The sequence below is a fragment of the Pleuronectes platessa genome, chromosome 5, assembly GCF_947347685.1.
Source record: "Pleuronectes platessa chromosome 5, fPlePla1.1, whole genome shotgun sequence".
Lineage (NCBI taxonomy): Eukaryota > Metazoa > Chordata > Actinopteri > Pleuronectiformes > Pleuronectidae > Pleuronectes > Pleuronectes platessa.
Window position 1 is genome coordinate 23,106,291 of NC_070630.1, and position 15,229 is coordinate 23,121,519.

The following is a 15,229-nucleotide window of genomic DNA, read 5'->3' on the forward strand; positions in this document are numbered from 1 at the left end:
TGAGATTGAATTTATGATATTGTTCGCAAATTAATTAATTTTATATATTATTGGTACTATCCTGAAATCACTGCACCTTATTGCACGTGCCACTATTTATGTATATATTGTTGTTTTATGACCGATTGTTGTTTTTATGTCCAATGCACCAACCACGCCAAGGCAATTTCCTGTATATGTAAATATACCAGGCTATTAAAAGAATTCTGATTCTGATTCTGTATCCACAAATGTTTATAACTGCTTTTCAGTCAGGCACCGCCCAGACAGCTGCGCCCGGGCCGGCTGGCGGGGTCCTTTTTCACTGGGCTGTGGAGGATTAGCTGCCAACATGCCGACTGTCGGAGTGAAAAGGGATCTTCTCTTCAGAGCTTTGGGCAGAAAATACAGTTAGTGATATTTCATACATTTTCAAACTGTGGACAAGCTATCAGTCTATTTATCAAATGTCCCAGTGTCTCTTAAAGACAGAGGAAGTCAGAGGAATGTCTGGACTTGTTGCCTGGTAGTTAGCAGCGCAGCAGCTAACTCAACCTAGCTGGATCTGGATTTGCTGTGTCTGCACTGAATGAAAAATATAGTTTAATGGGAATTCACGCCTATCATTAATTTGGACATTCTTACAATTTGTCAGGAGAATGAAATAGTGACTGTAGACTCTCTACAAACGGTAGTGACGTGTGTGAATAGGATGATAACGGGATTGCATCATTTCCTTGGCTCCTGTCATTTAAAACTGAGCACCTACGGGAAAATAAAAGTCACTCTGAGTATTTAACGTTATATACCTGTTTTTTATTGATGGCTGTTGCTTTTTGTTTTAGCTGATGAGGAGTTTGACGAGCTGTGTTTTGAGTTTGGACTGGAGCTGGATGAAATTGTGAGTAAATGACTCCAAGTGGTTTCCTGATACAAATAAGTGAAACCTTTTGACCTTTCTCATGGTGTGCGTTTTATTTTTCTATGTGAAACCATTAGATTGAGTGAGTAAGAGTCTGAATACAACACACATAATTTCATCATGTCACATAATCTTCAAGAAAACACATTTTAATGATGTAGCCCTATTTGAGTAACTCTACCATGAATTAAATATTACTAATAATAGCAGTAATACTCACAAACATGCATGGACACACAGATAACTTTAAAAGATAGTTTCCTTACAGTTTCTGAGTGCTTGATGAATTTGCAGTTCCTACTATGCTGCAGAGTTCTTACATTGTTGCTGTAATGGAATTTTTTTTCAATGTTGCTGTCGTACCTTGGTATATATTTCAGACCTCAGAGAAGGAGATATTAATCCGAGAGCAGGGTGACTCCAAGGCATCCGGAGCTTCTGACGTCATCTTGTACAAGATCGATGTGCCAGCTAACCGCTATGACCTGCTGTGTCTGGAGGGGCTGGTCCGTGGTCTGCAGGTCTTCAAGAACAAGTCAGTAGATTTCTACAGTTATCTTTGGTTAAGGCTCCTTAAATATATATATATATATAAATGATGGAAGATTGGTTTTATTTAGACACCAATTTAGGAGTATCATTTGATTACCAGAAAACATTTTTTTCCACGGTTGAAGTCTTATTTTAGCTGTGTTGCCTGTGTATTTATTCTCCATTGTCTTTGTGTGGTGCATGTAGAGTCGATGTTTAAAGATTGATTTTGTGTCACAGGATGGAGGCACCTCGCTACACACGTGTCAGCCCAGTCAGCGGCGAGCGTCAGAAGCTGATCATCACTAAGGAGGTGGGTGGGATAATTCATAATGTTAACTAGCAGTTTGTGGCCTAAAGTTAATATCGGTTAAGGTTACAAATCAAATACATTAGTGTTTTTCTATGGTGGTCAATTATTATGTTCTTTTATTTCTGAGCAGACAGCAGAGGTGAGACCCCATGCTGTGGCAGCAGTGTTGAGGAACATCACCTTCACGCAGCAGCGCTATGACAGCTTCATTGAGCTGCAGGACAAACTCCATCAAAACATCTGCAGGTCAGGCCGCATGAAACACTAAGGCTTCCTCCACATTACGTTTATGTTTGAAATCGAAAATGACTCGCCTCTGACAAATGTTGACTGTCAGAGGCTGATATTGATCATGTGTCTGGGCTGTAGAACTCAATTAACACACAAAAGTATTAAAGGGCTTTTAATATGCTTTTTCGTTTCAAAATATGCAGTAAACATATGTCAGACTTCTCCAAACACTGTGTTACAACAGTTTTTTCTACTTGTCTAAATGTATCTTTAGGAATCCCAAAAGGACTTCCGCAACAAGCTGATGCCAGTTTGTCACAGGTTTCCTTTTAGGACTATCCACTCCAAACAGCAATCTAAAAGTAAAAAGTCTGGATAATGTTCAAATGAGCTCTTGTGAGAAAACAGCAGGAAGATTCACTGCTAACGAGCAGGCGTGTTTCTAACACGCGACGGATGCAAAACTAAAAAAAAAAATTAACATAAATATCGCAGGATGAAGACAACGAAGACAACGCTGACGAAGAAGTCAAGAGAACTTGTGGAGATAAGAGCAGATGCTGCTGTTGATGTGCTGTAAACAAAAAATGTCATCTCTGTAGCAGAATTAATACATTACATCCTGCCTCTGCCTGCTGGACCACCTTCACCTGAACGCTCCGGAGATCTCTGTGTTGTTGTTATCGTGTCTGAGCAGAGAATCTCATTTGTGAAAGTGTGGACCCCATTTTGCAGCCATCCTCCAGAGTTCATGTCTCAATATGGCTTAAATATCATCTGGCATCCAAATACTTGTTGATGCAGGTTTATTATATATTCGTTAATGTTGGCTCTTTGTATTTTTCACTTCATTCCTAAACATTTGTCACTTATATATCTTAAGACTTATTGCAGTAAACAGATATCACAATGTAAAGAAAATTCTATGTATTCAGCCGATAATTCAATCAATAATGTTTTGTGAAGGAAGAGGAGCCTGGTGGCGATCGGGACTCATGACCTGGACACCATCTCTGGTCCTTTCACCTACACAGCCAAACCCCCTGGAGACATCTGCTTCAAACCTCTGAACCAGACCAAAGACTTCACGGCCACTCAGCTCATGAGCCTCTACAAGGTACACAGCTAGTTTACCGGACATTTGTCAGATGAGCATATTTTCTTTTCTTTTGCTGCTAATGCTGTTTTGTACTCCTGGTGCATACAGACAGACAGCCACTTGAGGCATTACCTTCACATTGTTGAAGACAAGCCTGCGTACCCTGTCATCTACGACAGCAACGGCATCGTCCTTTCCATGCCTCCCATCATCAATGGCAAGTGTTCTCATTTCTGCTTCTGTTACCACAATGTATTACACACAGTGTGTTTGGAGTTAGAACATTCAATGTTAAAGTTAAATGCTGCTTTGTGATTCTGAGCAGCAATTAAACAACAAACAAATTATTGAATTTTTTTGACAGTGTTAACTTAATGCAACAGAAAATCATGAATACATAGAGAGCCAACATTAGAGAAAGGGATAAAATAAGAATTATCAAATTCTTTCTGTCATTAATTTTCCAGGAGACCATTCAAAAATCAGCCTAAAGACAAAGAACGTCTTCATCGAGTGCACGGCCACAGATGTGACCAAGGTAAAACTGAGTGGAGAACACGAACAAAAACAAGTTTTGTCACAGATGTGACAAGAACCTGACTTTAATCTGACCTTGCTCTCCAGGCCAAGATTGTTTTGGACATGATGGTGACCATGTTCAGCGAGTATTGTTCACAGCCTTTCACGTAAGTCACTCCTCTGTCTCAAATACAAACCTCCCTGCCAAAAACTTGGATTTGTTATCTGTACTTTAAATACGACACAATCTTGTTTTTTAAACCTGCTGAGGGTAGACAATTATAATGTGCTGGTGTTTCAAAACTCCAAGCTTTTACATATGAGGCCTCTCTCTACACTGATCTCACAGACCAGTTTCTTTATAGCTGTTGAATGCAACTGCTTGACCTCATTTAAAGGCTTTCTTTTTCACTCCATTATTTTACGTTAAAACAAACTTGTATCTCCTTCTCTTTCAGGGTAGAGGAGGCTGAGGTGGTCTACCCAGATGGCAAGACCTGCATATACCCAGTACTGTACTCACTTCAATCAAATTGCTTGTATCCTGTCTTTTAAAACACTAACTGAAATACTTCTCTTGTCTTCTGACGCTCTGCTACTGTTTCCTTGTTTGTACTTCAGGAGCTGGCGTACAGGACGGAGAAGTTGTCCAGCGAGTTCATCAACCGCAAAGTTGGCATCAAGTGAGTTATGTGGTTGCACTAAGTATAATACTTGAGATACTAGATATACTAGTTTGGAAAGTACCTGCTGGTAAATGTTTCAGATTTCTTTTTGTAAATTTCTTCATTTCTGAGCAAAGTCTTACTGGTGTTAAAAGGCACTGCCCAACACAACCCATAATGAGCCTAAACTTTGTAAAGTTGATAAAGCTCAGTATTAAATAGGCCTCTGCAGTACAAATACTAAATACAACTTAAACAAAATCCACAGTGTTCAGTCAACAGACACTGAGACAGTGTTAATAAAAATGTATTACAGTGATTCCCATTAATCACATAGACTGTTGTCCTGAATGTGTCTGATACCAATCTGTCCGTGGCTCACAGCAGACCAGCTGCACTGAGCTGAATTCATCCCTGTATTTACATAAATCTAAGCGATGCAACATCTTCAGCAGGTTGTTTTTGTGCTTTAGAACAAAATGAAAAAGACATTGAGTGTCTTTGCTTCACTGCTTCACTGCGATCCCTCTCTTCATTCAGTCTACAGGTGTCTCTACCACTGCTGCTCTCTCCCTCTCCCCTCTTTGTCAGGGAAGGGACAGTCCTTAAAAGGGTGTGAACATTTCACGTTCAAATCTCAAAGAAAACCTGTGTAAAGCTGATTTAACATGAAACGGCAGCCCAACATCACTGTGGCAGGATGTTTTTAACTTTCCTCCAGTAAACTGAGAGAAGAAGATGAGGGAGAAGCAGAAGCCTCCCAACATGTTTTCATTCCCCCGTGGTGATGTGGTGCTCTTCATTGTGAAATCAGATTTACACAGTATGCAGCTAACACTCTTCTTGAAGACTTGTCACACGTTTTACAACTTGTCTCTACTGTATCATTAGCGGGGTTAGTGTCTGCCATTTTTCAAGCGTTTACTCATGAGTTGAGAAGGCATTGTCACATGAGCGATTCAAGGCACAGGATTGGCTGGTTTACTGCCCCCACCTCAGCAGATCCTGCAACAGTGTGTGCCGTGTAACAGGCAGTTAGTCAGGGCCAAATACCTGCCAAGTAATCCTGAATAATCTTAATGCTACCAGTTGAGCCGGAGTTTATGTTTGCCCTTGCTACAATTTATTTATTTCCTGTAATAAAAAAATGTTCACTTATTTTTATTTATTTTATCTGCTCATTGGCTGCTTGCTGTCATTGTGTCCTCAGTAACACGATAAATCTTACTTCTTGACAATACTGTTCATGTCTTCTCCACTGACAGTGAATCAACTGAGAAAATCGCCCAGTTGCTGACCAGGATGTGCCTCCGCTCCCAGGCTACTGGTGTTGGTGATGAGTTGGAGGTCGAGATCCCACCCACACGCTCAGATGTCATCCATGCTTGTGATATCATGGAAGACGCGGCCATCTCCTACGGTTTCAACAACATCACTCACACCACACCACGCACCTACACCGTAGCCAACCAGGTACCTGGGCTTTCTTCTGCATGTTTGCTGTGTGTCTCATGAAATATGTTGTGTGTGCTTATGTGTTTTTCTTTATATTGTTCATAGTTCCCACTGAATAAACTGACAGAACTGTTGAGACAGGACCTGGCAGCTGCTGGATTCACAGAGGCCCTCAACTTTGCCCTGGTAAGAAAGAGACTCAAATACTCAGACATGCAAACACAGTTTTTCTTTCCTTTAAAAATGCTCCATGGAATGTGTCACACCTTTCTTCCTCTAGTGTTCTCAAGAAGATATAGCAGACAAGCTTGGTAAGAAGATTTCAGAAATCAAGGCTGTGCAAATCTCCAACCCCAAGACAGCAGACTTCCAGGTAAACAAGAAAACAGTGATGAAACAAGAAAAATTGCTAAATTAATTGATTATTTTCGTGCCAACTTTTTGCCTAAAGTATAGTTTACCTAAAAAAGTTTATCCATCCAAGCGTTAGATTTAAAAATAATCAAAGTTGTAGCCGAATCTTACAAGTATTTGGGAAATCTCCCTGTATTCTTACTTCAACTTCAGTGGAGGTTCAGTTGACATTTGGGTCACTAAATATATTTCTTTTTAGGAGTATTCGTGTCAAGATAAATTTTGATCAACAGGTTAAATTGAATTTTAAAGGTTAAAGGTCCAAAGCAAAATATTCTCTTTGCTTCTCGTTGGCTCTCGTTGGAGAGGATAATTAATTGATTGTTCCTGTAGCACTTACAGGACTAGTGTTCCATTTCATTCTGTATGCTCAGTGGACACCATAATGTAGCCCTGTGACATCTGAAAAGTCAGCATGATGATGATAACATTTTACAGATGTAAAACTAATCAATAGCCAAAGCTCAAACCAGCAAACTAGTTTTCAGTTCAGTGTTCACAGAAACACATGAGCACAGAAGTTAGAAAATGTAAAACTTTCAATATAAATGGTTTGAAGTGAAAAAATAATCAAAGTTGGGGTAAGAAAGCTAGAGACTCAAGCAGGAATGCTTTGAGAAGTAAAACCAGCCAGAGACATTGATCAATGCTTCTGTGCTCAGAAAGTGTAGTGTTATTGTTCCAGAAGGGGGCACTCTTCTCCTCTCTACCAGACTATACAAATTTTTTCACCTGAACCTTGGTATTTCTCCACCAGGTGGCGCGCACCACCCTGCTGCCAGGGCTTCTGAAAACCATAGCTGCCAACAGGAAGATGCCCCTTCCCCTCAAACTGTTTGAGATCTCTGATGTGGTGATGAAGGATGAGAGCAAAGGTATGTGTTCATATTTATTCAACCTGTGTATGTGTGTGAGATGCTGCGTACAGACTGTGGCTGCAAATTTCCTTGGGAAAAAGGTCAATTGAGAATCTATCAGTGCCTAACACAACAATAAAACACATTTTTAACCCTAAAGCTCATATATGATGGTCAATATTCATTATTAGTGCAAAAATATTCAAGTATCAATTTTTTCAGATTTACACACGTTTTTAAATGTATTAAAGACAAATATTTGTCTCCAGATATAAAACAAGAAAACTAATATCATTCGCGTTTATATCAGAAGTTGAATGACACTTGGCGAGAGATGTATTTTTTAATGAAAACCCAGTATTGACTTATTCCTGTTTTGAATGTTCCTCACTCTCCCTCCCCCTCATCCTGACAACCAGATGTTGGAGCGAGGAACAGCCGGCGTTTGTGTGCTGTGTATTACAATAAGAGCCCGGGCTTCGAGGTGATCCACGGCCTGCTAGACCGAACCATGCAACTGCTGGAGGTGAAGCCTGCCCGGGACGAGGGCTACCACATCCAGGCTGCAGACGGTAAGAGTCCTGGGTAGACAGGGAGGGAGATGGGGAGGGGGATGGAAACTAACAATCAGGACTATAGCAATGTACTGACTGTGGTGAGTATCTTAAGACTGGATTTAATCCCAGTGACAGATTTTAGCCCCTGGGATATAGGAGATGTTTATGTACAAGCTGGTGAAAAATATAAATCTGGGTCACACAAGGTTAAAAGGCAGGTTTTACTTAGATTATGTAAATCCAGTCTATGACGAGCAGTAAAGGCCTTGTTTGTTTCCAGGACATTGTGTTCCCTGTTTACTTGAGGCAGCAGTTTCCATTTTTATTACACTTAGAATGAACTCAAATCATGGGTTGGCAGTTAAGATTGGCTCTGCACTCGAGACACTCGAAGAATTTTATATACAAGAGCAGCTGCCTGTGCTGTGTAAAACTAAAACGTGTCCAGATTTTCCAATCAAATGCGCTTGTCGTCATTGATTATATTTTCAATTAATCAAAAGAAACCTGACACATTTGCACATAATATACAACATTTAACACACACAGGTAAAACTCTCTGTGCAGCTTAAAACAGAAAAAAAAAAAAATATATATATAATAAGGAATGATAGTGTAGTGTGTGCACTCATCCTTCCCATCTGTTGGATCTGATATAATCTCTTTCTCTCTGCATCAAAATCCAGACGATTATTGAAAACTGAAACACGCAACACTAACTCATCATGACTCAATAAACCAGTCACAAGATGCTTTTCTCACTTACGAAAGGGAACGAGAGTCTCTTTTGTATTTACTCTCCAGAGTTCTTTTTATTTCCAAAATGAAACTCATTTTATAGAAGAATATAAAGGAAAGTATAGGCACCTCATGGTAAACAAAATGTGAACCTTCAAGTTGAATGGGTGCAATGCTGCTGCTTGTTATGCTCAATGTTAGAGGTAGATGCAGACAGAGCCCTTTGTCCAGTTCTGTTCCAAAACTTCACTGTGTCTTTAATGATGAAATTGGTCTGCGTAAAAGTAAAATCATCATGAATGAAATGAGGAGGTCAGTCATTATGCATCAGTGCTCATGTCTTTTAATACAGGCTTTTTGAGATGCGCTTCTGAAAAGCTGCTTTCCTCACTAATGGAGATGGCACAGGTTTTCAGTTTTGATACAGTAACCAGTCGTGATATGTGACTGAAACATTAATGTTTGTAAAGAAGTTTTGTTTGAATGACAGAAAGGCAATTTGGTTTCATCTTTCTGATGATGTGAGATTAGTGATCAGAAAGGTTTGATTTGAGCGCAGACTGTCTGTGTGGTTTTTGACTTGGGTCGCAGTGATCTGGCCATATTTAACTAGCTTCGAGATCTCTGTAAGTGTTTGGTTTATTATGAAACTTTGGAATAATGGGATATGATTGGCAGCCACAGTTTAGATAATTAATAGGAAACACTTTTAACGGCAAAACATTTTACAAATCATTAATGTGGTGTACCTCCTCAGTGTACTTTACAATACATGAACATTACATCAGATCATTGTCATATTGTTTTTTGGTGTAAATTATATTGTTATAATTACTGATATTGTTTTATTGCACATCCCTAATTTGGCTCCTGTTTTCCTAAAGAGAATCTCATACATCATCTGAGTTTTAGATTCCTCACCTTCCTCGTTCAGTTTTTTCTCTCCATCCTTTCCACCTCACCACCCATGTCTTTGTCTCCTCTCCCACTTGGCTCGTATGCTTCAAGGTCACACTGCAGGATATCTGCTCAGGCTCTGCTGGCTCTGCTGTTCAGACTGCAAATCAATGTGCTCAAGTATCAGTGAATGAGAGTGGAGAGAGAGAGAGGGGGGGAGAGGGTGAAGTCAGACAGAAGAGCAGAGGAAGGGATGTGGAGACTAGAGAGTCCAAAAAAAAGAGGTGGGGGGGTCAGGTGAGAGACAGAGAGATGGTTAGAGGCATAAGCAAGTCTGCGATGTGGGGGAGTGCAGGGGCATCACATCACCCAATGCAGTGCTGAGCAGCAAGATAGAATGGAATATACCACACACACACACACACACACACACACACACACACACACACACACACACACACACACACACACACACACACACACACACACACACACACACACACACACACACACACACACACACACACACACACACACACACACACACACACAGAAACCCCAGCTCACCAACTCAGTTAATTTCCTCTCCTGTTTTCCCTCCACACTGTATGCACCATTAGCCTATCTCCCCCACATATGTCAGCGTGTCCTTAACCCCATTACAAGGTCATGACCCAATCTAAGAGCTCACCTGACACACACACACACACACACACTCACCCTCAGGATGTGTCCATATGACTAACTCACCATCACAGACAGGGTGAGTGGCTGAGGGAATACATGTCAGCCGAGTTTCCTCCACTCAGCCGGTGGAGGGATGAAATAACGAGTTAGACGTCCAGAAGTGTAGGAAAAAAGCCACTTAAGAGACATATGCCTGTGTTTCACTTAATAACTGTGTCCAATGCAGTTCCCGGGTCCATACATCCTTTGTTAGGTTGTTCTATGAATAATAGAAGGTTTGTAACAATGTTCAGGGTTTGAGGTTTCGATTTGCTATGTTCATTTAAACCTGCAACAACTGACTTTGCCACTTTGGGGCAGTTTAAAGAAGTTGTGAACAATTGTTTTAGGTAAATATGTATTGTATATGCTAATTGTATATATGGTGAACTTGTTAGCAAACCATTGCCTTTTTACAATGTTAAACTGAAAAGCATCTTTATTAATTTAAGGTTGTGTTTCTGCACACCTGTCCTGTTTACCTGTTGGTGGCTGTGTAAGTCTACGCTGTTTTGTCGAGCAGGTAGTGTACAGTTGGCTTTTAAAGCTTTTTGCTACAAACGGCTGACAGCAGTGGCTAAAATGGTACAATGCTAGCGCCACCCATAGGTCTGGATCCATGCTAAGATTTAATGGCTCCTGTCTTGGTCCATGCCTGTTTGAGTCCAACAGGACTAAACTGGAAAAGCACTTGGAGAGAAACACTCGTGCTGCATTCAGTCTTAAATATTTCAATATGTGCTATGATATTAAAATGTGTCAAAAGCTTCAACTTTTATTCACAGGTGAATTTTACTGTTGTACAATGTACAACAAAGTTATTGAATATTATAACTTACTGTATGTAAGAGGGATGCAGGCCAGTAAAATAATAGTACAATGATAATGCCACATGAGACCTGATGAGCAGTATAGGTTTTTATTTTGTGCATATGTTTGGTGCAGCTAGTGATATCAATCCTGCCCAGGAACATGTGAAAATATTTATTAGCAGAATCAATACCTGAACTACAGAGGGATTTGGTTGGGTATGTTTGTTTATTTGCTTTCTGTTTATTTCCTATGCATTAGCATTAGGCTAGAACGTTGATCTAGACTTTGATGGATTAAAAATAAATAAATAAATAAATGAATCATGCAGCTCATGACCCCACTCCTGACCAACTCACCAAGCTTAATCCAAATTGTATTAAAGTGATGAAGACGGACAGATGTCACCAATCACAGTACACCCAAGTGCTAGTGTGTAGTGTGGGTGTAATGGAGATGGGGGGGGGGGGGGGGGGGACATGTTTCATGGCAACATGTGTCCAGCAGTTTTGTGAATGATTTGTTCTTTTTAAAAACAATTATGTTATACATGACGCTCTATATTGTTGAGGTGATGTAAAAAAAATATATATATCTTCACATATCTACACAAGATAAGAATGGACAGATGAGCTAACACATTATTACGCAATGCTGTATGTATTACATAGAATTTGCCAACATTATTTGGTCGGTAGATCTTGTTGAGCTGGTCATTTCAAGAGTAGCTCACAACCCTATAAAGTGTGGGCACCCCTGCTATAGAGCCACTTCCTGTGTTCAGCAGCCTCTTACACAGAGTGAGGCATTATTTCGAATTTTTGTGAGTTCTCTGTACAGTTGTCAGCAAAATGATTTCATTATCAACCAATTATATTGGTTATCTGATGTAACTGTCCATGTCTGCCTTCCGCTGAAAACTCAGCTGAAAGTTGGAGGAGAGTGGGCGTAAACTGGCCCGGCTCAAGTGTACGATTTCCATTGACTGATTGGTTATTTAAGAGGGCTATTTATAGTGTTGCCATGGCATCCCTCTCATGGTACAAGTAGATGACGTGTGAACCGACGCAAGTACATTTCACTGATTTAATACACTGAACAGACACACAACAGGCAACTGAAGTGAGAGTTTCCGCCTCTCTCTCTCTCTCTCACACACACACACACACACACACACACACACACACACACACACACACACACACACACACACACACACACACACACACACACACACACACACACACACACACACACACACACACAGGGAGGGAGAAAGCTCAGTCCATGTGTTTTGTAAGCCTTCATCCATAGTGATGAGTGAACATCTAAGCAGTGGGCTCTGGAAGCCATTAGCAAGGCAGCGTGGGAAGAAGCAGTGCACCATGGGAGAAAGCCACGTCCCTGCGTGTGGGGCTGTTGTCATGCCAACCCTTGTATCTTGTTCAGTCTCTGACAAGTCCGTCTTTCTGTCTGTCTGCATGTCTGCATGTTTGGAAAAAGTGAGCGAACGCCTCTCACTCTGGCAAGAGTGGGTTCATCTCAGTATCGATGGAGGCTTTTTATTCCATCTGGATTGAAGTGACCTTTGGTCCTGACATTTACTCACACATATAGGACCATCAGATTTGAATCAGGAGGAGAAATGTGTACTTTAGTGTGTGTGGAAATAACTGAGAGAGAAAATCCAATTATGGTCAAATGGCCTCTGTTGGCAGTTTCCTCAGAGTAACGACCTGTGACTTTTTCACATAAACATTCTATGTTTTACTGTTCTGTCAATTGTTGATATTAAAAAATACTTATCAGCCTCATAACAACGTCATCAAATTTGTATTCCTACTTCTGGAAGATAGCCTTAACTTCTCTCTGGGATAGACTATGGATAGCTCCTCTCTACCTGTAGTTTGTGAGATAATGTGGCGTTTCAGGGGTCTTCTCTACTAGGTTACTTCACCTGGTCTTCTGTTATGAGGAAGCGTTTTAAATTGAACTTTTTAAAGCCTGCAGAAACATTTTCAGTGGAATTCCAAATCATCCTCATTTAGAACGTTATATCATTACAAATGTTTAGAATCTGATTTCTTATGTGATCATAACATCAGTGTATAGAAAATTACATGTAAATCCAAATGAGTAAAAATGAGGTACATACAGAGACTAAAACAAAACCAAATGCACCACTTATAATAATAGTTTCACAACCAGCCTAGGAGAATAACCAACAAGGTTATAGTTTTTATAGTTGTTATTATACTCTGCAACTCTTGTTTTTTTTATCACCTGTCAAGGGAATATTAGTGTTCATTCTAGAGATACCTTTTCTACATGGGTAATAAATGAAGAGTATTTGTAATATTTCTCCTCTGGTCCGTGTCACGAATACCTAACTGTCTCCTTATTCAATCTCCCATCACCTCCTGGAATCACTGAGAATACGAAGGAGGACTCCTCTTTTAATTAAGCGATGAAATGACAGGCGAGCAGTGATGCAAGCGCCTCTTTAGGGAGTCGGGAAAACTGTCTTTGACTACTCCAGAAATTGCTGTTATGATTATACCATGTTGTTTTCTTGTCTACAGCTGAAAGTGATTTAAATACAGAGGTCCAAAAACCTGTGACCAGGAGAGTACATGGCAATGCAATCATTGTAGTACTTAAAATTGGATTAAACCATGTAGAAAACAGAAAGCTTGATATATGTGACATGGTGTCTTCCCAGATTTCTATAGGCATAATTTCTCCTCTATCCCGTTTTCTTTTAGATTCCACTTTTTTCCCAGGTCGCTGTGCAGAGATCTTTGTCCATGGAAAGAGTGTTGGCCGCCTCGGAGTTCTCCACCCAGACGTCATCAACCGCTTCGAGCTGACCATGCCCTGCTCGGCCCTGGAGATCGACGTCGAGCCCTTCCTGTGATTCAACCTTCCTTAACTTAATCCCTAAATGCATGTAAATGTAGATTCTCAGAAAGCATTGAGACCAATTGGGAGAAAATAAGAGGCTTGAAAGTTGTTTAACAGATATCACTTGTTTGGTTTGTTTGCCTGCAGTGTGATATGGTCTCTAAACTAAAGGGACCATGTGTGGAGCCATCGTGTTTTTTGATATGTCAGTAACACAGCTGTTTCTACTAAAGTCAGAAGAATTAAAAATTAGCAAGACTCCTTTGTGTTTGTGACGTGAATGGTGTGCATCTGTGTTTGGGCCTGTACATGCATGCTTGTTTTTAATTTAGATCACTTGTGCCTTGGGGGTTAGTGCATGGTAATTAAACCCAGTGACTCATTACCTGTTGCCTTGGTTCTTCCAGTGGCCACACTGCTGAAACCCTCCTCACACACCAAGTCCCCATGCAGGAAGTCATCGAGCACAAGTTCCCCACGCAAAATGAATCCCGGCAGGCACCGGCTTCCTGCCCAACATCTACAAAAACTGTGTTTGGTGACATGAGCACGCCAGCTGCTCTTAAAGCTCTTGATGATTTTCTAGCAGACAAAAGCTACATGGAAGGCTTTTCAGCATCTCAAGCCGACGTGGCGATGTTCGATGCCATCCCTTCTGCTCCCTCAACGACCCTCTGCCACCTCCTGCGCTGGTACAAGCACATCCAGTCCTTCCGGAGAGAAAGAGAGAGCCTCCCGTCAGCAAAGAGTCAGTTTGTCCTCCCAGCTTCAGCCTCGACTAATGCCCATAGTGATGAAGATGACGACGATATTGACCTCTTTGGCTCGGACGACGAGGCAGACAGCGCAGAGGCGTCGAGAATCAAGGAGCAGCGCCTCGCGGAGTACGCTGCCAAGAAGTCCAAGAAGCCAGCTCTGGTCGCCAAGTCCTCCATCCTGCTTGACGTCAAGCCCTGGGACGACGAGACGGACATGGCCAAGCTGGAGGAGTGCGTCCGCAGCGTCGTCATGGACGGACTGCTTTGGGGGCAGTCCAAGCTCGTCCCGGTGGGCTACGGCATCAAGAAGCTCCAGATTGGCTGCGTAGTGGAGGATGACAAAGTGGGTACCGATCTGCTGGAGGAGGCCATCACCGCTTTTGAGGACTATGTTCAGTCTATGGACGTGGCTGCTTTCAATAAGATCTGAATCATGCACCGAGTAAACTCACTGAGTGGTACCATCTGAGGTGTTCTGGTCTTAACTTGAGACATAGGTGATGCTGTATCGAACACAATGTTCAGTAGCCATCTTTGTAACCAATAAATAACCAAAGCTCAGGTCCTGCATTTAACAAAATCCTTGGTACAAAAGATTCTTGCCTCAAACATCAAATAAAACTATTTTAATGATTGATATTTATTTTTGGGGTCTTTTATGTTGTGCTGTTTTTTTTGTGTGAGGTAAAAAGTTCAGACACCCACATACACATTTTATCTGTAGCTGCTTTAGTGTCAACTCAAAGGCAGATTTTGTGGCCAGTAAATTCCCATATGAAAGAGCAGTGCGGCTAATAAGCAGTGTTGCAAATGAGGTCTGACAGGTGCGCCAGCATTCCTTCAAACTGTTCTGT

The 15,229-nt window shown here is 41.1% G+C and overlaps 1 protein-coding gene across 1 annotated transcript; it reads left to right on the top strand.

Annotated features, from left to right (window-relative positions):
• The first annotated feature begins 251 nt into the window (after window positions 1-251).
• On the top strand, window positions 252-15,012 carry farsb (phenylalanyl-tRNA synthetase subunit beta). Its single transcript, XM_053423699.1, has 18 exons — window positions 252-389; window positions 825-880; window positions 1,282-1,436; window positions 1,673-1,745; window positions 1,876-1,991; window positions 2,943-3,093; window positions 3,184-3,292; window positions 3,543-3,613; window positions 3,700-3,761; window positions 4,053-4,104; window positions 4,216-4,277; window positions 5,525-5,732; window positions 5,820-5,900; window positions 5,995-6,087; window positions 6,886-7,003; window positions 7,405-7,557; window positions 13,479-13,626; window positions 14,025-15,012. Exons 1-18 carry the CDS (start codon window positions 332-334, stop codon window positions 14,803-14,805), a joined length of 2,547 nt encoding a protein of 848 aa, XP_053279674.1. The 5' UTR covers window positions 252-331; the 3' UTR covers window positions 14,806-15,012.
• Window positions 15,013-15,229: the final 217 nt, after the last annotated feature.

Bases quoted from the DNA above. Each gene is read 5' to 3' on its own strand.
- farsb (XM_053423699.1), top strand. From the start codon at position 332: ATGCCGACTGTCGGAGTGAAAAGGGATCTTCTCTTCAGAGCTTTGGGC. The intron at 390-824 runs GTTAGTGATATT...TTTTTGTTTTAG, and splicing joins AGCTTTGGGCAGAAAATACA to CTGATGAGGAGTTTGACGAG. The intron at 3,293-3,542 runs GCAAGTGTTCTC...TTAATTTTCCAG, and splicing joins CATGCCTCCCATCATCAATG to GAGACCATTCAAAAATCAGC.